We start from the raw sequence: 25462 nt of genomic DNA, 5'->3' as shown, positions 1-25462 counted from the left end.
ACAAAAATACCAAGTAAGAATAGCATTTATTTGCAGTGTACAGAGCTAAATATCATCTGCAGTCCCTGATTTGAATGTATGAATGAGATGAGTGTGTTGTTTCTGCTTAGTGAGGAGGGACATTATTTCTACCAGCATGATTTCAACATCACCAATATCTCAGCCATTATAAAGTACCAGAAACACTCAAATCAGTGCAGAAACCAGTTACGACCAGCCAACCATGAGTTACTCCAACCACATCAGCACAATAATCTGAGGCCATGGTTTCACAGACAGGGTTTAGATTAAGCCAGGATCAGACCTTAGTTCAGTTAGGACATTTAAGAAGCTTTTATAAACATGCCTTAGAAAAATACATTACTGGTGTGCATCTCGAGACTAAACAATGGCACTGACAATTTAGCTTTCCGTTAAAACAACTCAAGCATGCATTTTAGTCTGGGACTAGGTTTGAGTCTTGTCTGTGAAACCAGGGGTGAGAGTCAGATTTAATCTCATTGCAACTTGTCATATTTGTGTGCAAGCCTTATACTTTGTTCTTAAAACCCTTCCAGTAAGTTAGTTGGTTTGGGTAGCTGTAACATGTTTTGCTACATGAGTTTTTCAGGTACTAGAAGTGAGATGGCTCCCTCTTGAGGCTGGATGAATTTACTGCATTTAAAGATTGTTTATCCTGTCGTGTTTTATGTCAGACTGTAAATCCAGAGATCATCAGATTTGTGGTCATCAGAGTTGTGATCTGGGACTCATATCAGAGGATCTACAGACTAACATTCATTATTTACATTTGAAGTCTTTCCCTGCAGTTCTGAGGGAGTCTTGTCTTTATTAGATCCGTGAACTCTTGTCTAGTTTACTTCCTGATTGTAGAAAAAAAAGAGTAATGTTGCATTAAAGGGATAGTTCGCCCAAATATGAAAATTCTGGCATTATTTTCCCACCTTCATGCCATTCCAATCCGCTATGATTTATTCTGTGGACCCAAAAGAAGATATTTTTAAGAATCTTTGTCAAGTTTGGAACGACATGAGGGTGGGTAAATGATGAAACCCATATAGTACTTATGTAAAATCTGTTTAAAATGAAGTCCGCTCACATGAGATGAAGATGGTCACATTTGTGAAAGCTGTTTTATTTTCCAGACAGCTGATGCCTCATGAGAGCCGACGACTGCCTGCTTTATCTCAGTAATCTTCATGTCATTGAACATTTTCCATTGGGGAATAAATTCATTATGATTGAAACCCAATAACACCTTCTTATAAACTTATCTTTTGTCCTGTATATTGTCTTAAACTACACAGCTCAGGATAGTCACTGTGTTTGAGAGCGTCTGTGTTCTAGTGATGTCATCAGCCAATCATGATGTCATTTTCCTGCAGCTCGAGTAATTAGTCACATGACATTTACAGCTCAGGTTATTGGCTCAAAAATAGCTGCATCCAGAACTGAGCGATCATGGGAAAATACGGCAGATTTCAAATCACATACACTTTACAAAAAAATTGGACCCAATGTACAGATAATATAAAATAATTTTCCGTATTGATTTGAACAGGTGTTTTACCCATCTTTTGAAACTCATTGTAGTAAGTTTTAGGATTAAAGGGGATGTCCGTAAACGTGACGAATAATGTCCTGGCAGAAAATTACCAGTACTGTTTTTTTCTTCTTCTGTAGAGCAGGAAAGTGCCTATAGCTGTCATAGACCAGACCATTTCTTTATATAAATAAATAAATAATCTTTTCTGATTGGCTTATCCAATTTTAGCTTTATTAGCTGCTGTTTTATGTAATGTAGATTTATATTGTTACACCTGGACTGGTTGTTTAAAGGTGTTTCATCACTTACCGGAGCAGCTTCATCAGTTGTGTGATCATGACCTGCATCCCAAAAGATCCATTGAAGGGGACATATTATGCCCCTTTTCCCAGATGTAATATAATTCTCAGGTGTACCCAGAATATGTCTGTGAAGTTTCCGCTCAAAATACCCCACAGATCATTTATTATAGCTTGTCAAATTTGCCCCTATTTGTGTGTGAGCAAAACACACTCTTTTTGTATGTGTCCCTTTAAATGCAAATGAGCTGCTTCACCCCGCCCCCTTTCCAGAAGAGGGTGGAGCCTTTACAGCTCCTGCTTCTGATGCTCTGGCAACAACAAAACTGGAGAATTTTACGCAGCCAAAATGTCAGAAATTGTCGGTATCAGTGTTCAGCTTTACATGTTCAAATCGTAGTCAGACACTGTTCGCGAGTTCACACGTACATGGAATCTGATGTAGTATTTATGCATATTTGGCTTGCTGTCCAGGGGAGGGCTCCGAGCTCGGAATTTGGCCCGAACCCAGAGTACTCCCCCCTTATACTGGGGTAGACCCAGCCGAGTGTGAGGTTATGGGGTGGTGGAGGGATGCTGAGAAACTTGTCGTGAGACAGAAGGTGAGGAAAGGCTTTATTTATACCGGCTTCCTCTTGTGCTGATTGGTTGATTACCTGAACGTGCTCCTCCCGAACTTTGTTACATGAAACTTCATATGGAGAGACTCAGGAAGAAGTTTTTTTAGGAAGAAGAACTTTTAGAATGCAACTGGGCATTTCTGAATGGTTAGTGGATAAATGTATGTAGTTGTTGTGGGGTTAAGTTGACTAGCATCATCGACTAGCATGCACCGTCATGTTAATCTAAAAATCTTTCAAAAACAACTTTTGTGCAAATCCAGCATTTGTGAAGCAGTCCGTCGTAAAAAAATGTGTGCAAGTATATAAATCTTAAACGACTTTCTTCTGCACATTTCCTTCATAAATGAAATGTATTTCATTGGATTATAAAAAAAGGATTGGGTGGATTTGTACCATTATAGGCTTGTTTACACACTGTGGACACACATCTGAGTTCAAACACCTTACAGTATAAAGGAGAAATTTGCATAATAGGCTTTTAAATTTGCATTTCTTGAACTATTTCTAACCGAACAAAAAGCTTTAGACAAGAATCAGGAGAGAGAGAGAGGGATTCATTGGAAGTGAGTGAAGGAGGAGGAGAGAAGAGAAGGACAGAGGCTTGTTTTCTCAGTAGATGCTGCATCTCTCTGAAGAAGAAGTCGCCTCGTTTTCCTCTCACTGGATCATCCGGTGAGTGATGTTTCATGCATATCTTCTCAAACGTGTGCTCTTAATCTCACTTCTCTCAAACTTTCTCCAGGATTTAGTTGAGACGGCTGTAATGGGAAACACCACGATGGATAACAGCACCTCGACACATCCCGACAGAAACTCCACGATGCCGGAGAACCCGCTGGAGGTTCAGGTGGTCACCATCTCTCTGTCTCTGCTGATCTGCGGGGTGGGAATCGCTGGGAACGCCATGGTGGTTTTAGTGGTGATCCGTAGCAAGCACATGATGACTGCAACTAACTGTTACCTGGTGAGTCTGGCGGTGGCCGATCTGACCGTGCTTCTGGCCGCCGGTTTGCCCAACATCTCCGAGGTCGTGGCTTCGTGGATCTACGGATACGCCGGCTGCGTTTGCATCACGTTCCTGCAGTATCTGGGCATCAACGTCTCGTCTTGCTCCATCACGGCGTTCACCATCGAGCGCTACATCGCCATCTGCCACTCCATCAAAGCCCAGTTCATCTGCACCGTGTCCCGAGCCAAGAAGATCATCGCCTGCGTTTGGATCTTCACGTCTCTGTACTGCATCATGTGGTTTTTCCTGGTGGACACGAATGAGACGGTTTACGGGAACGGCGTCGTGGTCCGGTGTGGCTATCGGGTGTCCAGGAACCTCTACATGCCCATCTACTTTCTGGACTTCACCTTGTTTTATGTCGTCCCTCTCGTCGTGGCTTCGGTTCTGTATGGTCTGATCGCCAGGATTTTGTTTCGAGATCCACTGCCGTCGAATCTCTCAGAGCAAAGGCTCTCGGTCCATCAGAGCCGACGAAAGAGTTCAGTGAAGGTGTCCTGCAAAACAAACAGTGCAGCGACGTCCAGAAAACAGGTTTGGTCTGTCATGTCCATTCTACAGAAAGAAAGAAAGAAAGAAAGAAAGAAAGACCATAACAAATAATGATTGTTTTAATTAGTTATCACAACTTAAAATTTGGCATTTTTTTTGTTGTGGTGACTCAAAAATCCAAGTTGAAACTTAAAATCTTAAGGCAGCATAAACGCATATAGTATTTTACTGTGTGTGAGTGAGTGTGTGTGTGTGTGTGTGTGTGTGTGTGTGTGAGTGAGTGAGTGTGTGTGTGAGAGTGTCTATGTATATCAAATGTATGTCAATTATAGAAAATATAAAGATATAAAGAAAAAAAACATAGTTTATATTTATTTTTGTCTATGTAATTTATTTGATATAAACTGACATAATAAATAGAAAATATAAAGAAAGAAAATAATATATATATATATATATACTCACCTAAAGGATTAGGAACACCATACTAATACTGTGTTTGACCCCCTTTCGCCTTCAGAACTGCCTTAATTCTACGTGGCATTGATTCAACAAGGTGCTGAAAGCATTCTTTAGAAATGTTGGCCCATATTGATAGGATAGCATCTTGCAGTTGATGGAGATTTGTGGGATGCACATCCAGGGCACGAAGCTCCTGTTCCACCACATCCCAAAGATGCTCTATTGGGTTTAGATCTGGTGACTGTGGGGGCCATTTTAGTACAGTGAACTCATAGTCATGTTCAAGAAACCAATTTGAAATGATTCGAGCTTTGTGACATGGTGCATTATCCTGCTGGAAGTAGCCATCAGAGGATGGGTACATGGTGGTCATAAAGGGATGGACATGGTCAGAAACAATGCTCAGGTAGGCCGTGGCATTTAAACAATGCCCAATTGGCACTAAGAAAACATCCCCCACACCATTACACCACCACCACCAGCCTGCACAGTGGTAACAAGGCATGATGGATCCATGTTCTCATTCTGTTTACGCCAAATTCTGACTCTACCATCTGAATGTCTCAACAGAAATCGAGACTCATCAGACCAGGCAACATTTTTCCAGTCTTCAACTGTCCAATTTTGGTGAGCTTGTGCAAATTGTAGCCTCTTTTTCCTATTTGTAGTGGAGATGAGTGGTACCCGGTGGGGTCTTCTGCTGTTGTAGCCCATCCGCCTCAAGGTTGTGCGTGTTGTGGCTTCACAAATGCCTCGGTTGTAACGAGTGGTTATTTCAGTCAAAGTTGCTCTTCTATCAGCTTGAATCAGTCGGCCCATTCTCCTCTGACCTCTAGCATCAACAAGGCATTTTCGCCCACAGGACTGCCGCATACTGTTTTTCCCTTTTCACACCATTCTTTGTAAACCCTAGAAATGGTTGTGCGTGAAAATCCCAGTAACTGAGCAGATTGTGAAATACTTAGACCGGCCCGTCTGGCACCAACAACCATGCCACACTCAAAATTGCTTAAATCACCTTTCTTTCCCATTTTGACATTCAGTTTGATGCATTAATGAGAAATTGAACAGGTGTTCCTAATAATCCTTTAGGTGAGTGTATGTATATATATATATATATATATATAAATATATATATATGAAATGTATTGACATAATAAACAGAAAATATAAAGAAAACATATGTATTAATATTTAAATCTTTATTTACACTATATAATTACATCGCACAAAGACTTTAAGTTAAAACAACATATCATTATATTTTTTTTCATGCTTATGTAATTTATTTGATATAAATTGACATAATAAACAGATAATATAAAAAAAATACTTATTAATATTTATATATTTATTTTCATACAATTATATACAATTAATTATAAAATACATTTCATATATATATATAAATTATTAAATTGTCTATATACAATATAAAGAAACCATTTATTTATTAATATTTATTTTCATGTCTATGAAATTTATAGAAATTAGAAACAATGACAAATTATGTATGTATTATCTGTTAATTTATTTATTTAATACAAATGTTTTAGACTTTGGGAGCAGAAAACAGCACAGTGACCTTAAGGTGACCTCTATTATTCTAATGTAAATTAGCAATGTTGCAATAATCCGGCTTGTTTACATTTAATATTTTATACTAATGTTCATTAACATGCTTTGTCCCTATCAAATACATAACCGAGAGACTAGCGCAGCTCACGCTTGTCTTCCTCCCACAGGTCACGAAGATGCTGGCGGTGGTGGTGGTTCTGTTCGCGGTCCTCTGGATGCCGTACCGGACTCTAGTGGTGGTGAACTCGCTCATGGACCCGCCATATCTCAACACCTGGTTCCTGCTCTTCTGCCGCATGTGCATTTACACCAACAGCGCCGTCAACCCCATCATCTACAACGCCATGTCGCAGAAGTTTCGCGCCGCTTTCAAGAGGCTCTGCGACTGCAAACGCAGGTCAGATCAGGGCCGAGCTGGAAGATGTGTGTATTACAGCGCCATAAAAGAGTTCTCTAGTGAACACACTGCACAGATGAAGACACACACGCCTGATCTGAGCACGGTAATGTCAACAGCCTCGGATTAATAAGTCCAAATAATAATGTGATGAATAAATAATGTGCTGATTTGCATGCATTACTATGGAAGCTAGTTGTGAGTTATACATTCTGAATTGTGAGATAACCCTGTAAACTTGAAATTCTGAGAAAAAAAAGTCTGAATTGTGAGATAAAAATAAGCAAATATGTAACGATTAATCGCAATTAATCGCATCCAAAATAAAAGTTTGTGTTTACATAACATATGTGTTTGTACTGCGTATAATTATTTAGTATATATAAATACACATGCATGTATATATTTAAGAAAAATTTGGTATTTCTATATAAAATATTTCTATATAATATAAATTATGTATAATAAATATATATACAGTAAATACATGCAAATATTTCTTATATACATGCATATGTGTATATATATATATATATATATATATACAAAATAATTATACGCAGTACAAACACATATATTATGTAAACACAAACTTTTATTTTGGATGCGATTAATTGCGATTAATCGTTGCCCAGCCCGATCTGTAAGTCATGGCAACTTATGCTTTAACATTACTAAATAAGTTTCGGCTTTTTAAAAAATAAGTTACATGAGATTCAGCTTGATTTTTAGTCAGTTTATATAATTTTAGTTGAAATGACTTAAATTTAAGGCAGCCACTGAAACCAACAAGTTTTTAAGTTGAAATAGGTGGAAATTGATTTCTGGCGACTTCCATTCATTTTTGTTTAAAGGTTTTGCATCTAAATTGTGAATTATCATACATCACTGTGATTGTAGTGATAGATCCAGTAAGTGTTTCCAGCGCTGTACTCATAAATGTGAAAAATTATTTAATTATTTAATTATAGTGTGTAGGCATAATGTGTAGTAGAAATAAAACATTCATCAGGAGGAATCAAATTGTCATTGATTTTTAAAATAAGAGTTAATTGTATTAGGAAAATAAACTGTTAAAACATAAAACCTTAAAGACATTTAAGTCCACTTTTAATGTTAATCTTTAATCACTTAGCTACTACATAAATGCTCTTTTAGAGTTGAGAACTGAATGTTACTCATGTTTGATAGTACTTTACAACATTTGAAACCTCATGATATGAACTCTTTTAACGCATCTCAAAGAAAGATTTTTTAACAAAATGCAATCCTGAACTTTAAACCGTATTCTAGCGATCATGTGTGGTAGTTAAATAAAAAGAGCCTCTTCCTCTCATACAATATTTATGATAAAAACTGTTTTTTGCCATTTAATCTCTGTTTTGTTGTGATTGAAAGAGTTATTGAACACTGTAGTTCTCTTCTGAATGTATTTAGAGCATTAAAAAAATGACAAAAATTTTGAGGAAATAAATTTAGCGTGGTGCTTCATACCTGTTTACTTCCTTTACCTTTTTTCATCTGTCATTCTGCTTCATCCTCACAGTCAGGTAAAAATAGCGGTTTCATCATTTCCTGTGGGAATAAAAGCACACACACACACACACACACACACACACACGCTTTATCAAACGCGGGTCACATTTCTCTGAACTGAATCTCCGTCAGTTTCTGTATTTCCACTTTGACTCGCCATTTCTTCTGTTCTCTTTTTAGTTATTTTTGTTTTCCTGATTTTTAGCTATTTTAGTTTATGCTTTCATTTTTTTTTCTCGTCGTTTCAGATTCTGTCATGCTCTTGATGTCAGGGATGGTTATTCATGAATCACACACTGCAGAATTCACCTTTCACTTCTTTCTTGCACTAAATGTTTCAAAGTTTGCAACACTCAAACTTCAGCCTGTAAACACCACTAGTTATCTTCTTTCTGTCTTATCCTGAGTCTCATGCTCACCAAGGTTATCCAAAAATACAGTAAAAACTGTGAAATATTATTACAATTTAAAAGAACCATTTTCTATATGAATATATAGTAAAGTGTAATTTATTCCTGTGATCAAAGCTGAATGTTCAGCATCATTACTCCAGTCTTCAGTGTCACATGATCCTTCAGAAATCACTCTAATATGATGATTTGATGATCAAGACACATTTATGATTATTATCAATGTTGAAAGGTTTGTGGAAACTGTGATACATTTTATTGTTCAGGATTCTAAAGAACAGCATTTATTTGAAATAGAATCTTTTGTAACATTATAAACGTCTTTTCTGTCACTTTGATCAAACTAATGCATAAATAAAAAGGATTAATTTATTAATTGTGTACTTCATATGGATATTCAGTGGATGCATGCTTAATTTTAGTTTGCCTAGATTTTGCTGTGATTATTTGTTGTGTGAAAAGAAGACAGTGAATTAAATGAGATCAGATCTAAGACAGACAGTATGATGTTAATAGACGATAATAATTATAAAGATAATTCTTTGAAAACTATTTCCTTAAGTCAAACTGAACAGAGAACATTAAAAATAATCTGCTGTGAAACTAGTAAAGTGTTCAGGTTATAATAGCCTTGATGTATCGAGTCTCGTTTGAAATGTTCTTGGTCGCTGCATTATTAATGAAACGTATATTTTACGCATGCTGGTCTGTTATTGTGAATATAATCACCATAACTGGTGTGTAAAAACAAGATGAACTTGTTCTGTTTGATTCAAGTGGCTTGATTCTGATGATGCATATGTGTTTGTAAAAGTGCTAAAATTATTTTGGGGTAGTTTTTTGATAATTATTATATCAAGCATGCATTTCTGGATGGTTAATGGCAATATGTTGATTTATAAATCAACTACCCTTTTATTTGAAAGGATTTGGGTTAGAAGAGAGAGTCCAACATATTTCCTGATTCTACAGTCACTTCAGTTATAGTTTTATAAGCAGATCTGTGATATTCATCTCTATTAGAGATCATATTATAAATAATTCATGCACTTGTTTTGAATAAATATGATCTTCTGGAGGATAAACAGCTTTTAATGGTTCATCTGGCTGTATTATGAACTAATGTGATGTTCTTTTATGCATGTGTGTGTGTGTGTGTGTGTGTGTGTGTGTGTGTGTGTGTGTGTGTGTGTGTGTGTGTGTGTGTGTGCTGAAAGGATATTGAGCTTCTATTTCCATCTTTTAGACTGGAGTGAAATATAATGTAACTTCAAAATGAATGCAACAAGGATCTCATAGTTCAATAATAATAATTGCACTATTTAATACAGTCAATGATTGATCAGCTTTTCAATGCTGTTCTTAGACTGAAGCTCTTTATCAGCATTTATCCACCAAAATGTAGAATATGTGAGTGACAGACATGTCCGTCTGCTGATGCTGAATCAACAATATTCACAGATTGGGGATTTTAAATATACTGAGATAAAATGCCTACTGTCCTTCACTAAATCTGCAAGGTTTATTACTTTACAATAATTTCTTTTGAAGATACACAGACCAGTTATTGAGGAGGCAACAGCAGACACTTCACTCAAAATTATAAGCAGGCTTGCATTTATTGAAATCTTTAAACATAACTAAACAATAAGGATGTTTAGTCACCCTTAATGTTAGATGTTTTATGTCCTAGGCTGCGTCTGAAATCGCATACTTCCCTACTAGCCTATATAGTAGGTCGTTAAAAGTATGAGACAAAAGAAGTATGTGTGAATTCACAGTAATCATAAAAGAGGAGGCAAAGATGACCCGGATGACCCACTTCTTCCAGTGAGATTCTGAAGTTTACTATCCCATGAGGCCACGGGAGAGGATTGACCCTTTTCACATTTCTGGGTTTCTCAGAAGCGGGAGTCGTCATAGTTGGGTAAACTTCTATAACGGCGAAGGAGTGACTACATTAAATATATATATATATATTTTGTGTTCCCATTTGCTCAAATAGCAAAAGAAAAACTCCACAATATTTTCAAAAAGAGGGAAAAAAGCAGCATTAACTAGTTTCTTGTAATTTGATGCAAAATATAGTGTTATTATAGTGTTATAAATGTATAATAAATAATAAAAAAATATTTAAATATAAGTGTGCTTGTGAAGCGGTGAGATGGCCTCCTCTAGTGGCTGGATGAAGTTACTGCGTTTAAAACCTGGCGTTTATCCTGCAGTGTGAAGTTACTGAGAGGATTTCAGAATGGAAGTCTGATTTGGTGTGATTGGATGTTAATTTTTTTTGTGTGTGTCATGTCTCCGGGCACTAACGTGAAGAACTAGACATTTATTTAGGAATTCATCCTTCTTTTCAACCCCCTTCGTCTTGTTGAAAAGTAAAAAAAAAAAAAAAATGTTGGTAGGCGAGCCTTATTCATAGTATATTCCCTCAAGTCAAGATCACACTCTGTCCTGATAGTCTCCTATTTTCGTAATCTCCATTTAGTACCTAACAACAGGAAATTACTTTTTGGTGGGAAAACAAAAGCACACACAGCCTAAGTAAATGTTGTATGAAGATACAAAGTTCAAACGGTCGCACAGACCAGGAAAGATCAGATGAATTTGTTTTGCGGATGTTACATGGCAAGCTGTTTTAACATTTAATCTTTAAAACGTACTAGTATCTATTTTCATGCTACCAGTTGGGTACAACGGGGCTAAAAGCGCATTTGACTGTATTCTCTTTTAAACCACATGGCACACAAATTTGGCTCAGCACTTTTCTCAAAGGTGACCTATTATGCCCCTTTTCACAAGATGTAGGCTAATAATAAATCTCAGTGTCCCCAGAATGTGTTTGTGAAGTTTCAGATCAAAATACCTCATATCATTTATTATATGTTGTAAATGCCCATTTCTGAGTGGAAGGAAAAAACGTGCTGTTTTCGTGCATGTATCTTTAAATGCAAATGAGCTGCTCTCCCCGCCCACTACCCAGAAGAGGGCGGAGCCTGTACAGCTCGTGCCTTGGATACTCTGCCAAAAACTAAATCATCTGTTTGGTTTTGATTTATCATCTCGATCGTGGTCACGCTCACATGACATTGCACTTCTTAATCTTCATTAAAGTTTATTATCTGCATGCGTTTTAAAGCAATGTCAGTCTAGACTTCTGATATGGTTTTCTGAGCGCACACAGACGGGTGTCCTGTGAGTATTAAACCAAGATGTATTTCACGTGTTATTGTGCTTAAACTGTCAAATACACAAGGTTGTGTCAAAAACACACAAAGTTCACATAAACACAGTCGGTTATGTCTGAACGTAAACAGCAAATAAAGAAATGACATGTGTATATTAGATTTGTGTATTGAAGTGACAGCAGTGTAATATACCGTACCTACTGCTGTATATGCTGTTAATATGAATCAAACAACAAAAGAAAAACAGAAACTCACTCACTGCTCTTGACTGAATAACTTTAGCAGCTTTAATAAGCGTACATTTCTAACTTGAACGCTGCTGTTAAACGCTCTGGCGAGGAGATAAACATGGTGGACTGTGTGCAGCTCACTGAGGGGCGGGGTCTATGCTAATAGGGCGGAGTCCCTCAGCGGTTGTGGGCGGAGCCTAGGCATATATGATGTCACACTGCTAGAATCTGCAAATAGCTTGTTCTGAGACACTGCTTATGATTTATGGGGAGTGTGAGTGGGTTTATACCATTATCGAGTGGTTGTGTACACACACTGCCAACACACATTTATGTTCAAACACCATGTAAAAGTGCATTTTGTATAAAAGTTCCCCTTTAACAACCACTTTTGATGATGCATGTGAAATTTGGCTAATCCTTGACGTGATCGTGGACAGCAACGCAAAGTTCATTCTGTGCTAATTTGATCTAATATTTAAAAAAAAAAAAGAAATATTGTAGATTGTTGTTGTAGATAAAATATCAAATTTATTGTTACTGTATATCCATACTAAATTATTATTGGATCTCCAATGCTTTCAGAATCTTTACTTAAAAAAAAGTATATACTTTGCTAAAGTGATTTTTTTAACAAGTATTAACTATCAATTTGTATCAATACAGTGTGTCTGTGGGGTAAAAGGCCCTCCTCCCCACCTCATACATTTATACGTTTTTTAAACAAGCAAACCACTTTTATGATTTATTTTCACACAAAATCTGTTGTTCCATTAATGCTCAATACAAAAAACAAAACAAAAATCTGCACTCATACACTGAAGTGAAAAGCAATTTTTTTCTTAAAGTCCCCCTGTAGTCAATCATTTTATCCCATAAAACTCATCTTTGATCACCAACATCCATCCATCATCTTCCGCTTATCCGGGGCCGGGTCGCTGGGGCAGAGACGCCCAGACTTCCCTCTCGCTAGACATTTCCTCCAGCTCTTCCGGGGGGAATACCGAGGCATTCCCAGGCCAGCCAGGAGACATAGTCCCTCCAGCGTGTCCTAGGTCTTCCCTGGGTCTCCTCATGGGACACACCCGGAACACCTTCCCGGGAAGGCGTCCAGGAGCAGCGGATGTGGAGGAGCAGCGGCTCTACTCTGAGCTCCTCCCGAGTGGCCGAGCTTCTCATCCTATCTCTAAGGGATCTCCCAGCCACCCTGCGGAGAAAGCTCATTTCGGTCGCCTGTATCCGGGATCTTGTCCTTTCGGTCATGACCCACAGCTCATGACCAGGTGAGAGTAGGAACGTAGATTGACCGGTAAACCGAGAGCTTCGCCTTGCAGCTCAGCTCTTTCTTCACCACGACAGACCGGTACATCGACCGCATTACTGCAGAAGCTGCACCGATCCGCCTGTCAATCTCCCGTTCCATCCTTCCCTCACTCGTGAACAAGACCCAGAGATACTTGAACTCCTCCACTTGAGGCAGGAACTCTCCACCAACCTGAAGTGGGCAAGCCACCCTTTTCCGACTGACATATCATACCAACATGACATATTTAAGTGTTTTTGTCCTTGGAAAAAATATCTTGAAAGTAACTCGACACCCTTGCCTCATTTAGTATGCGTGGTTCTATGAATGTGCAAATGAGCCCCGCCTCCACTCACTCACTCAGCTCAGAGATCCACTGGTTGGCGATCACACGTTGATCTGATTGGTTACAAGGTAGTTTGTGACGTCAGAAACACCAGCGATTTCAAAGCGTGTTTTTGAGACTGTCTTTGGTTCACTGCAGTTTTAAGGAGGAAATACTCAGCAATGCTGTCGACTTATGAACTTACACATGGTTTGTCCTTAAATCATATTAAAAACACCACATAGACACATAAACAACATTAAAAGCTGGATTTTCACCACAGGGGGACTTTAAGGTGCGCCTTTAGCCTCGCTGTAGGGGAGCGCGGGGCACAACCTAACGCAAGGTTAAATGAGCACAAAACAACTTTGCCCAAAAAAAGGGCCCATTGTGTTCATTTGTAGCAGAGATGTGTAAGTTTCTTGTGTTAAAAAAAAAAAGATTAATCTAACTTGATTATTTTTTTTATAATTGAGCCAAAACCAAAATGTGTTAGGCTGTGCCCCGCTCTCCCCTACTTATGTTTTAGATACCAGGATTCCAGGATACAGTCTTAAAGTGATGCTCATGTGAGTTGATGCTCAACTGTTGATTTCAGAAGTACAGTGGATATCCTCAGACACTAGAGGGCGCTGTGTCTGTGTAATTCTCATACAAACCTGGCAGATGAACTCAGTCCAGTCAGAGCCATGGATGATGGATGTGCAGTCATTGATGAGTGATTAGTTTTATGATGATTATTCCTCAAAGGACTGTTTTATTGTCTGGACATGTTAAAGCATTACTTTCTGAAGGTGATTGTGAACGGATGGATATATTACTTGGCTGTATATCAACATTTCCTAATGTTTTCATCACACACTGTTCCTGTAACTCAAAACCTGGTACTCGTGGTGTTGCACTAACTTTATCATCATAAATCACACTGCATTTACAATTTACACTCTGAATGATTTCAAGGGAGAGTGACATTAAAATAACTATCTATTATTGCAAAGTTATTCCTGATTACATTCAGATGGAATTTGGCATGTTATTTTTAAACAAAAAAATGTTGAATAAAATGAGAAATATATAAAGTTATATGATGTCATCATATTGCCCAGCATGCTCTAGTTAAGCACTAAGGCATTATATAACATGACTTTCTATAAAGCTGCTTGGAAAAGATGTGTATTATGAAACGTGGCATACAAATAAATGTGACTCAACTTGATAAAATCATTATTAGAGATTTAGTCCGGTTATTAGGATGATCAATGAACTTGTTCTCAAAGTGTTTGGTCCTGGTTTTAAAAGTCCTGATATTACAGTATAATTACATTAATATGATGTATATGCGTCTTTATAACTGAAATAAGACATCTTACAATCATCATAATATATTGTGTGTGTGTATATATATATATATAATTATTATTATTTGTTTTAATCAGCTTTGAACATTATATTTTAAGCCTATCTTTTTGTTTTTGAATTTCATTTTAATTTTCTTCTTTATGATTTTACTATAGGCCTTCTTTTATTTCCTTTTTTTTTTTTAACTCTCTTTTAAAACTATGAAAGTTTGTTTCCTCTATGGAATAAAAAATATAAAAGGTAATGAATTGTTTTTAGGTCTGACTTTTTTAGTTTGTTGCAGCTCTGAGTTTATCTCACACTTCTGGGGAAAATAAAGTCAGAACTCGAGTTATATAAACTCGCGATTGTGAGAAATAAATTCATAATTGCCAGATATAAACTCATAATTCTGACTTTTGTTTTGTGCTCATTGCGAGAAACAAAGTTTGAACTGTGAAGTAAAGAGTCGCAATAAGCCGTGATTAAAACAAGCTTCCACATTAAAGAGCTGTTTGGTTTTGGGTTTTCATTTATTTTATTTAGTAGTTTTCATAGTCATGGCTCCTGTTTGTCATGTGATTCCCTTATCCGTTATGTGATCATAGGCTCATGTGTAACATTTTCATTGGTTTATTGTGCTCAGGTGTGTCTTGTTAAGTCATTAGTCCTTGTGTTTATAAAGCCTGTATGTTACCTGTGTTCCCTGTTACCTCTGTTGGTGAGTTCTGTTCATGTTTAGTTCAAGTTCAACTCTATCATTGTTTGCTGTGTTTAGTTCATGTTGGGATCTAAATAAACGACACAAGGGTTCAGTTCAACTCTCCTTTAGTGGACTTTTGTGTCAATCTAATGGCAAACATGTTTATAGGCCTATATGTGTCAACAACACTCTTGCTTAACCCTAAAAAGGGCAAGACAAAGAGACATCAGAAAATTAATTTATTGCTATTTTCCATCTTATTATGACACAAATAATACAATTTCATGATTTTTTTTTTTTTTTTTTAAACATGACTTATTTTGATTTTAATATTTGTATCCACCAGGATGTCACCCCTTTTATGGTTAAAAATATAATAATTTTTATAAATTAATCCAAAATTGATAAACACTTTACAATAAGGTCTAGTTTCTCAAGTAGGCTACAGCAACTATTAATCTTAATATTAGTTGATAAAAATGCAATTATTTATTGTGTTAGTTCACACTTTTTGTTTACTAAATGTGTTAGTATGTCAAAATTAAGATTAATACATGCTGTAGAAGTATTGGTGATTTTAACTATAGTTGACAAATGAAACCACATTGTAATGTTACCATAATAATATTTGCTGTTGTTTTAGTATATGTTAATGTTCTGTAATTTACTATACATTGTAAAAAGGATCTTTTTGAAGTAGTAAATACAACAAATATTATCAGAGTATTGCCTTACAAGAAAATACTATTTCAGTCTTGCTACTTCAGAATTTCACGTTTAATGTTACTTCCCATTTCTTTGTAATTAATATTGTAATACTCACTAACTTAAAATGGATTCTACACCATTTTTCCAGTGTAATTTATTGTTTTAAGCAATATGACTATGATAATGTTCCTCTTTATTCTGAAGTGGAATCGTTAGAACGGAAAATCTGATTTTCTCATGCTGAAATTTCCATGTTGAGGTAAATAGAGCTACACACACACACGCACGCACGCGCGCGCGCGCACGAGCGAGCAACAGTCGCGCGGTGGAGGATGCGCACAACATGAGCAACAGCCAATACAGCTCATGCACAGCAGAACACGGTGCATTCCGACTCTCTTCTGCTCATTTCGTGTCGGGAATGTGATCTACAAACACTTTGTTTGCTCATCCTCTCGTTTGAGGCCGGTTAGATGTTTTTTGCGTCCTTTTTTTTCCTGGATCAAACCTGGTTCATCGTCACGGCTCGGCGGAGACGCTTCTCATCACAGGTGACTGATTCCTCTCCTCGTTTCTGCCTCCATTCTGAGGTGAAACCTGAAATGAAATAATACGAATTCGAATGCATTTACGATGTTGTAGTCAGGATGAGCCAATATAAAAGGCTCATGTGTGTCCAGTTTATTCCTAGAGATCTGTGAGCGCGCATATTCCCTTTTTAATATCTAGTAATGATGAATCCTCGCTTTGACTGGACCTGCGTGAAGCGCTTTTAGTGGAGAAAATCGTCCCATCTGATCCAGTGTGATGCACTGATGAGTTTCTAATCGAATCGAATCAAGAGGAGACGCGGATCCGGAGCTCATAGGGAGAAGAACGAGATCATTTGCTCGTAAATGAAGATGAATCGAGAGCAGATTAATGAGCAGAACCGGCTCTTCTACACGTTTACATGGACCTCAGGCAGAACTGGGTTACAGTAGAGCAGATTTGAGGCCAAACATATGCGCTTATTTCCCATAGATTCGGGTTCGGGTTGCGCGCACATCATCACGCGCGGCGACGCGAGGAACAGATGAAGGGTTTATTTGGGATTTATGATGCAGTTATTGATCACTGGTACAGGCTCTTTCATTAGGGGTTATTAAAGGGAGGTTAGGAGGAGAGGGATCTCTCTCTCTCTGTATTCGTGTTTTCAGTCTATGTTCACATGCGTATGTCTGACATGATTTCCTACAGATTCTGCATGTGGCATCAGTAGATGCGGTTCACACTACTGCCTACTGATGGCAAAATTCAAACTACAGTGTTTTAAAACATTTAACTGCTACATAAAATATGATCGGATAACTAATATCTAAATGCATTTAAAAAAAAAAAAAAATCCCTGCCATGCATGTAAATATGTATTTCACTGCTCCATAATGCATCTGAGACATTCCAGTTCAATAGAAAAACAAATGACTTGTTGTAAAATTAGAATTTTTGAATGTTTAAAATAAAACTGAATAATTTTACATGAAAGCAATAACACATTTTTAGTTAAGTGGTTTAACTGTAATATAAAAAAACGCCAAAAAGACTTGTGAAAAAATATAAATGAAAAGAAAGGTCATCAATGTTTCTGCTTGCATTAGCTTTATTAATGTATTGATTAAATAGCACAGAAGCCAATGATCAAGTAATTATGTTTTAGTTAATGATAACTCTACACCTATTTAGTATGGAAGCTTGTGACCGCCATAAAACAAAACATTTTAAAAGATAATTGCGACTTATCTCAATGTTCTGACTTTTTTTTTTCCTCACAATTGCGAGATATTAAAAGTGAGAATTGTGAGATAAAAAGGTTGCAGTTACCTTTATTTTTTTATTTTGTGGCGGAAACAAGTTACTTTAGTGTGAGCAGTGCTGGGTAGTAACTGATTACATGTAATCTGGATTATGTAATCTGTAAGTACTTGTAATTAGATTACATTAAAAATGCTTGTAATCAATCAGACTACAGTTACTTTTCTATTGATTACATGTTATTCTCACGATGGCATAGATTATTCATAATTCATTGATTCTACTTTATTTTAAATTTTCCTTTCCAAAAAAGCCTGATGCTTATATATGTTCAGAAGCTCTTCCAGGAGCAATATATCCAATGGAATATATTTTCTTTGTATTTTTTATATCAATAAGGTACAAGATTGTTAAAACAATGTGATAAACAAGTTGGGTCAAAAGTAATCTAAAAAGTAGTCAGAATGAAACCTAAAATGAGTAATCTAGGTTGCATCACTAACTATTTTTATCATGTGATTTGGAATCAGCTGACTACAATTTGTAAGAAATCTCCCCAGCTCTGAGTGTGACCTTCAATTAAATGGGGTTTTATCTTGTATTTTTTGTCTGATTTTCTCTCTCTCTCTCCTCTGTCTGTTTCTTCAGACTTCTGACTCAGAATATAGAAACAGAAACTGTCTGACAGCGTCGTTTTCTCCGTCAACCGGATCTAGACCAGAAAAGTGGACCACAGGATTACAAGATCGTCTGAGCATCACTAACAGTTTCTGGACTCCTTCAAAACGAGCTATAACATCTCAGATCATCTCTTCTGGATTACTTACTTTGGAGAGCATGATTACTTCCAGAGCTGGAATACTAGAAACTAATCTAGTTTATGTGTGCAAACTCGATTACATGGGCGAATCCCTCATGTGAACGGAGCCTAATTCGTTTTTCTGCAGGACGTGCGTTGACTTTCACAGCAGCTCGTGTTGTTTATGTGGTCGTTCTTTCAGCAGAAGCAAAGAATTCGGAATGTTGACAGTCTAAGAACATTCTTTTGGAACGGTATTCCCTGCATATATTGTCCCGAGTTCTGCTCTGCCTGCTGTTGTCGTGGAGTTGAGTCGCATGGCTCGACCCGGCTCCGGGGTTCTGGCGTCGTTGGGAGGAGGAGGAGCATACTCGTCTCAGAGCATGGCACGGGTGGTGGTTTGGGAATGGATGAACGAACACGGCCGATGGAGGCCGTACAGCGCCACCGTCTGTCATCACATCGAAAACGTCCTGAAGGGAGACGCTCGTGGGACCGTCATACTGGGACAGGTGGATCCGCAGCTCACGCCGTACGTCATCGACCTGCAGTCCATGCATCAGTTCAGACAAGACACAGGTGAGTCACGGATACACATCACTCCGCCGATGCACTTTTCCTGGATGTTTAACAATGAAAGGTGTGCTTTTGGTGTGTGGGAACTTTAGTCAGTGTTTAGGCAAGTCCAAACATTCACATTCAGTTCAAATCCACTTAACATGCACTGCATAAAATCTTTTTCTGAAAATGTATCAGATTTATAGTGTTAGTTCAACCAAAAATAATTTTCCCATCATTTACTCACCGTCAAGCCATCCTAGGTGGATATGATTTTCTTCTTTCAGGCGAACACAATTAGAGTTATATTAAAAAATATCCTGGCTCTTTCCAAGCTTCATAATGGGAATGAATGGTGCCTGAGTTTTTGAAGCCCAAAAAAGCGCATCCATCATAAAAGTGATCCATACGACTCAAATCAGGCCTTCTGAAGCCATGCGTTTGTGTAAGAAACATATCCATATTTATAACTTATAAACTATAATCACTGGCTTCCGGTAACAGCCATACGCGAGTCTAGTTCCGGCGGAAGAGTGACCTCTGACCCGACACTTGACGAGTGACCTCTGACGTGACGCATGACGAGTGACCTCTGACCTGACCCGACGCATGACGAGTGACCTCTGACCCGACGCATGACGAGTGACATCTGACCCAACGCATGACGAGTGACCTCTGACCCCAAGCATGACGAGTGACCTCTGACCCCCGACGCATGACGAGTTACCTCTGACCCCAAGCATGACGAGTGACCTCTGACCCGACGCATGACGAGTGACCTCCGACCCGACTCATGACAAGTCACATCTGACCCCACGCATGACGAGTGACCTCTGACCCCACACATGACCAGTGACCTCTGACCTGACGCATGACATAGGATGTAGGAGTACCGTAAATTCAGGTGAGAGTCGAAAGCCTCTCGCGGTTCAAACAACAAACTCAAGCTCCTCCCACATTTCAAAATTCTCGTTTTAGACTCCGGTGTTTGTTTTGCTCGATCCTCTGCGCTTCTGCATTCGTCAATACGTCATGCGTCGGATCAGAGGTCACTTGTCAGTGGTCACTGGTCATGCGTTGGGTCACTGGTCATGTGTCGGGTCAGAGGTCACTCTTCCGCCGGAACTAGACTCGCGTACGCCCGTTACCGGAAGCCAGTGATTATAGTTTATAAAGTTATATGGATATTTTTCTTCGCTTCAGAAGGCCTTTATTAACCCCTGGAGTCGTATGGATCACTTTAATGATGGATGGATGCGCTTTTTTGAACTTCAAAATCTAAGTTACCATTCACTCCCATTATAAAGCATGGAAGAGCCAGGATATTTTATAATACAACTCCGATTGAGTTTGGCTGACAGAAGAATGGATGACTTGAGGGTGAGTAAATTATGGGATACTTTTCATTTTTGGTGAACTATCCCTTTAAGTGAGTTTGTGCTTAAAACAAGAACAAAACATCTTTCAGTGTTGTCAGAAAAATAATCTCGTATTCCCTTTGAATTAGATTTATTTTTCTGACCCCATTTGCAGATATTCTTTCTAGTTTAAATCATAAACTCACTTAATTTTGACAGTTTAAGTTTTAAACGATTTAAATGTATCTTGATTTAAGAATGTTTAGATGTTCAAAAATCTTTTTTTTTTGCAGTGCATGTGAAGTGGATATGAATTGAATGTGAAAGTGTGGACTAAATGACTAGTTGCCTAACCACTTACTAAAGTTCCCACACATCAAAAGCACACCTTTCAAGGTTAAACGTTCAGAAACAAGTGTGAGAGATTGTCTGAGAGGGTCTTGTGTGCTAGTAGTGTTCGTGCTGCATTTGAAGTCAACTAGATGAACAAAAGACAGCTTCAGGGTTTTTGTCTGCTTGGAAAATCTGTGCGGTTCCAACCAAGATCTGATACTCTCTGAAGACCATCTCTCTCCACACGCACACACACACACACACAGATCGGCACGTCCCCGGGGCTCTCTGTTCGCATGATGCCATTGCCGCAGGCCACTGTTTTCCCTCATGAGAGAACATGACCTAAAGTAGAACAGTTCAGGGTTAAATTAGGACACATGAGATGCTCTGTGGAAAACAGAGCTGTGTGTTATTTTGGTGCATGTTTGTGTTCATTACAGCACATCTTTTAAAGATGAAGTGTGTCATTTCCGTGGAAATAACATCACTAGATACAGTAGTAAATATTCCCACAGATCTTCTAGTCATTAAGACAGATAGTCCTGATCCTGAACTCTGTTGAGTCAATGTTTCTGTATCAATCTCTGAACATTAATCTGATGAGGAAGTACTTTGATATCATTGCCATGTGTCTCTTTCTTCTTGGCTTCTTAACTAGTTTAATGCAGCTTAGCTAAGTTTTGCTGGAGAAACAGCACAGTTCTGGTGCTAACCAATAACTAGCATGTAAATTTAAAACTGACTGGCTGCAGGAAGGTTGTTTAAGTGGAAGTAGTTCATCTGTGAAAGTAATAGAAACATGTGCCACAGACTCTTCTGGATATTGAGGCCTTCATGCTAATCTGTGAAACCAGACTAAACCTAAAATCAAGAAATCAACGTCTCTCATTGTATGACCTCTGACTTCGTGGTTTCTCTGCTTCACCAAGTTCCAGATGCGCTCTCTCTCTCTCTCTCGCACTCTCTCACTCTCTCTCTCGCCCCTCTCTCTCTCTCTCTCTCTCTCGCTCTCTCTCTCTCTCGCGCTCTTCTCTCTCTGTCTGTCTCTCGCTCACGCTCTCTGTGTGTGGGATGGGTGGGTTTACTTAGTTATTCTTGTGGGACAAAATTGTCCCCAGAAGTGAGCTAAAACTAAACTGACTAAACCTCCCTTTGGGAGTTTTTTACATTCTAAAACATGCATAAAGTTTTCTGTTATTGTGTTAAGCTAGTAATCAATTTAATGGGCATTATCTAAAAACATTAAGTCTAAGGTACTTTGTCATTTAAAAGTGTGTTTGTGTGGGTTTGTGAAAAAATCTTTCCCTGAAGTGAGGTAAATCCAATAAAACCTTCAATTTGGGAGCGTCTCCATTTGAAAAATTATGAATAAATTAAGCAAATTATGTTTTTTAGTTGTTCAGTGTGTTCTGACTGCTTACGAGGATGTTGCTATACAGTTGCTATGGTGCTTTGGATGGTTGCCAGGGCGTTGCTATGTGATTTCTAAAGTGGTTTTAAGCATGTTTTATGCAGTCGCTAAGGTTTTCTAAATGATTTTAGCATGTTGCTCTGCAGTAGCTATGGTTTTCTTATTGGATGCCAGGGTGTTGCTCTGCAGTTGCTATGGTGCTTTGGATGGTTGCTAAGGCGTTGATATGTGGTTTATATCGTGGTTTTAAGCATGTTTTTATTCAGTTGCCAGGCTTTTCTAAATGGTTTTTAGCATGTTGCTATGCAATACCAAGTGTGTTCTGACTGGTTAACAGGGTGTTGCTATGCAGTTGCTATGGTGCTTTGGATGGTTTCCAGGGCATTACTATGTAATGTCTAAGGTGGCTTTAAAGGGATAGTTCACTTTGAAATTAAATTTTGGTATGTTTTAGCTTACCTGAAGGGCATCCAAGATGTAGGTGTCTTTTTTCCGCAGTAGTTTCAATTTTTATATTTTTAGGTCAAACCGTTCTTGTCTGTCAGTCATATAATGCAGGTCTATGGTCACGGTCTCAAAGAGCATGCACAGAGTCCAAATTAAAACAATTCCCCATCGTCCAAATTAAACAATTCCCCATCGTAAGTACACATTGATGGCCTAAGACACGAAACGAGCGGTTTGTGTGAGAAAACGAACAGTATTTATATCGTGATCTGAGGGCGCGAGCGCATCCTAGTGTGTGACGTGTGCGCAGACTGGTGCATAGATATATACACTAGAAAAAATTTTCTAAATGATTTTAGCATGTTGCTATGCAGTAGCTAGGGTTTTCATATTTGTTGCCAGGGTGTTGCTACGCAGTTGCTATGGCGCTTTGGATGGATGCCAAGGCGCTGCTATGTGGTTTTAAGCATGTTTTTATATAGTTTCTAGGGTTTTACCTTTTACATTTTTTTATATTGGGGTAAAGGGTGGGGTGTAGATTTGGTTGTACTTGTAATTTTTTTCACTGTCCTCAGAAATATAACAACATGTATCGAAAACCAATATTTGAAGTGCTATGCAGCTGTGCAAAGGCAAAAAGGCAGTAACTACATTTTGTCAAAATTTTGTTATAAGTCAAATCAAGTCTCTTAGACTAGATGGGTTTGACTGAACTTTGATCAGAAAGTTGAGGTCATATCATTAAAAATTAAATAAGAAAACTTTAATGATAAGACATTTTGTCTTGCGTGTGTGTAAAATTTTGGACCACTTAACATGAAGTTTAATATTCTGAATTGGATGTATGCATGCTTATTTTAGGTGTCCTGGTTCTTCCAGATGGAGCTCTCTTAATAGATTTAGTGTTCTGAGATTCATGTGTGTGTGTGTGTAGTGGTGGTGTCCCTCCCTCACTGCTTGGATCTGTCATTAGTTTGAGGTTTCCTCGTGTGCAGTAAGTATGCAGTATGGTACTGTGTCTAATAAACAGCAGCTGGTCACTAAGGTCATACTGACATCGCTCAGCCCTGCAGAATTCCTTCTTCCTTCAGCCTTGTGGGATTCATGCGGAAAATAGTTTGATGTGAGTGCTGCTCATCTTAGGATTGCCGGGTGACTGGTTGCCAGGGCATCACAGTGTCGTTGCTTTGGTTTTTGCCAGTTTTTGTCAGTTTTTGTCATGTCTTCATGCAGTTGCTAGGGTTTTCTAAATGTTTTTTAGCATGTTGCTTTGCAGAACTGTAGCTAGTGTGTTCTGACTGGTTGCCAAGGCATTGTTATGTGGTTCTATAGTGGTTTTAAGCACGTTTTTGTGCAGTTGCTAGAGTTTTCTAAAAAAAAATAGCTTGTGTGTTCTGACTGGTTGCCAGGGTGTTGCTATTCAATTGCTATGGTACTGTGGGTGGTTGCCAGGGCTTTGCTATGTGGTTTCTAAAGAGGTTTTAAGCATGTTTTCATTCAATTGCCAGGCTTTTTAAAATTGTTTTTAGTGTTGCTATACAATATCAAGTGTGTTCTGATTGGTTGCCAGAGTGATGCTACGTAGTTGCTATGGTGCTGTGGATGGTTACCAAGGCGTTGCTATGAGATTTCGAAGGTGGTTTTTACGCATGTTTTATGCAGTTGCTAGGGGGTTCTGATTGGTTGCCAGGGTGTTGCTACAACAACAACAACATTTATTTATAAAGCACATTTAAACACAATATAGATTGATCCAAAGTGCTGTAAATAGTACAAAGCAGGTCTACACTATCAAAAACAAAAAACAAAAGAGGTTTAAAGAATAAAAATTTATTTTAAGAGTAGATTTAAAAATGTCCAACCTCACATGATAAGGGAGACCATTCGAAAGCTTGGGCCCAGCCACAGAGCTACGTAGTTGCTATGGTGCTTTGCATGGTTTCCAAGGCGTTGCTAGGGGTTTCTAAGGTGTTCTGGGTTCCTTCTATGTGCATCTGTGGAGTTTTTTGCCTGTTTTATGGTCCATAAAGGTAAAAAGGGTGCCTCTGATCACCTAGTAAAGTAGCAGCACACACTCCTCAACAACACACAGGATTTGAGGAATCATTGGTGTCTGGAGCACAAACACTGCAGGATGACGCACATACTCAACTTTATCACTTACTGTTAGAGGTTTCATCACATCTCTAATAAGGAAATACTGGAGAGCGTCTGGTCTGTGTGTGTGATGAACGGCAGTGCAGATGTGATTGTGTGTGTTTGAATGGGGTTTGATCTCTGGCCAGACTCAATCGGTCTGTTTGTCTCAGGAGAGAGTCTGTGGTTTTCTGCAGCGCTGTAGATGTCTTCTCTTACACGTCTCATTTGCAAAGTAACACTGCAATGATTTGTTTAGCTCAATGGACTGGACGGAGATATACAGTTTTGTATTCAAGGGCGCTTTATAAATATCATCAGCCAATTAGTGTTAATAAAACGTTTTTAATGCTGGCATTTAAAATTTAACTATCCAGTTATGCAGCCTTCCTATAACACAAACAGTACAGCATTGTGCTAACAATGCCACAGTCATGGGTCCGATTCCCAAAGAATGCATGGGTTGGAAAAAT

At 38.2% G+C, this 25462-nt stretch overlaps 2 protein-coding genes across 2 annotated transcripts in view; both read left to right on the top strand.

The window, feature by feature from the left end:
* Window positions 1–2389: 2389 nt before the first annotated feature.
* LOC307174360 (thyrotropin-releasing hormone receptor) lies at window positions 2390–6536 on the top strand (the record flags this gene model as incomplete). Its single annotated transcript, XM_079898120.1, has 3 exons — window positions 2390–2447; window positions 3211–4011; window positions 6177–6536. The coding sequence occupies exons 1-3, from the start codon at window positions 2403–2405 to the stop codon at window positions 6534–6536; spliced, it is 1206 nt and encodes a 401-aa protein (XP_079754246.1). The 5' UTR covers window positions 2390–2402.
* A 9933-nt stretch (window positions 6537–16469) lies between these two features.
* The window catches only part of dtx1 (deltex 1, E3 ubiquitin ligase), a 43952-nt gene continuing 34959 nt past the window's right edge, over window positions 16470–25462 (top strand). Inside the window, exons 1-2 of the mRNA XM_079896530.1 lie at window positions 16470–16704; window positions 18593–19322. Coding sequence (XP_079752656.1) covers window positions 19061–19322 — 262 coding nt within the window. The 5' untranslated portion in view covers window positions 16470–16704; window positions 18593–19060. The remainder of the gene's footprint in view (window positions 16705–18592; window positions 19323–25462) is intronic.

Source organism: Squalius cephalus (assembly GCF_949319135.1).
Source record: "Squalius cephalus genome assembly, chromosome: 16".
Taxonomy (NCBI): domain Eukaryota; kingdom Metazoa; phylum Chordata; class Actinopteri; order Cypriniformes; family Leuciscidae; genus Squalius; species Squalius cephalus.
The sequence above is the reverse complement of the archived record's forward strand: the minus strand, read 5'-3'. Positions and strand labels throughout refer to the sequence as shown.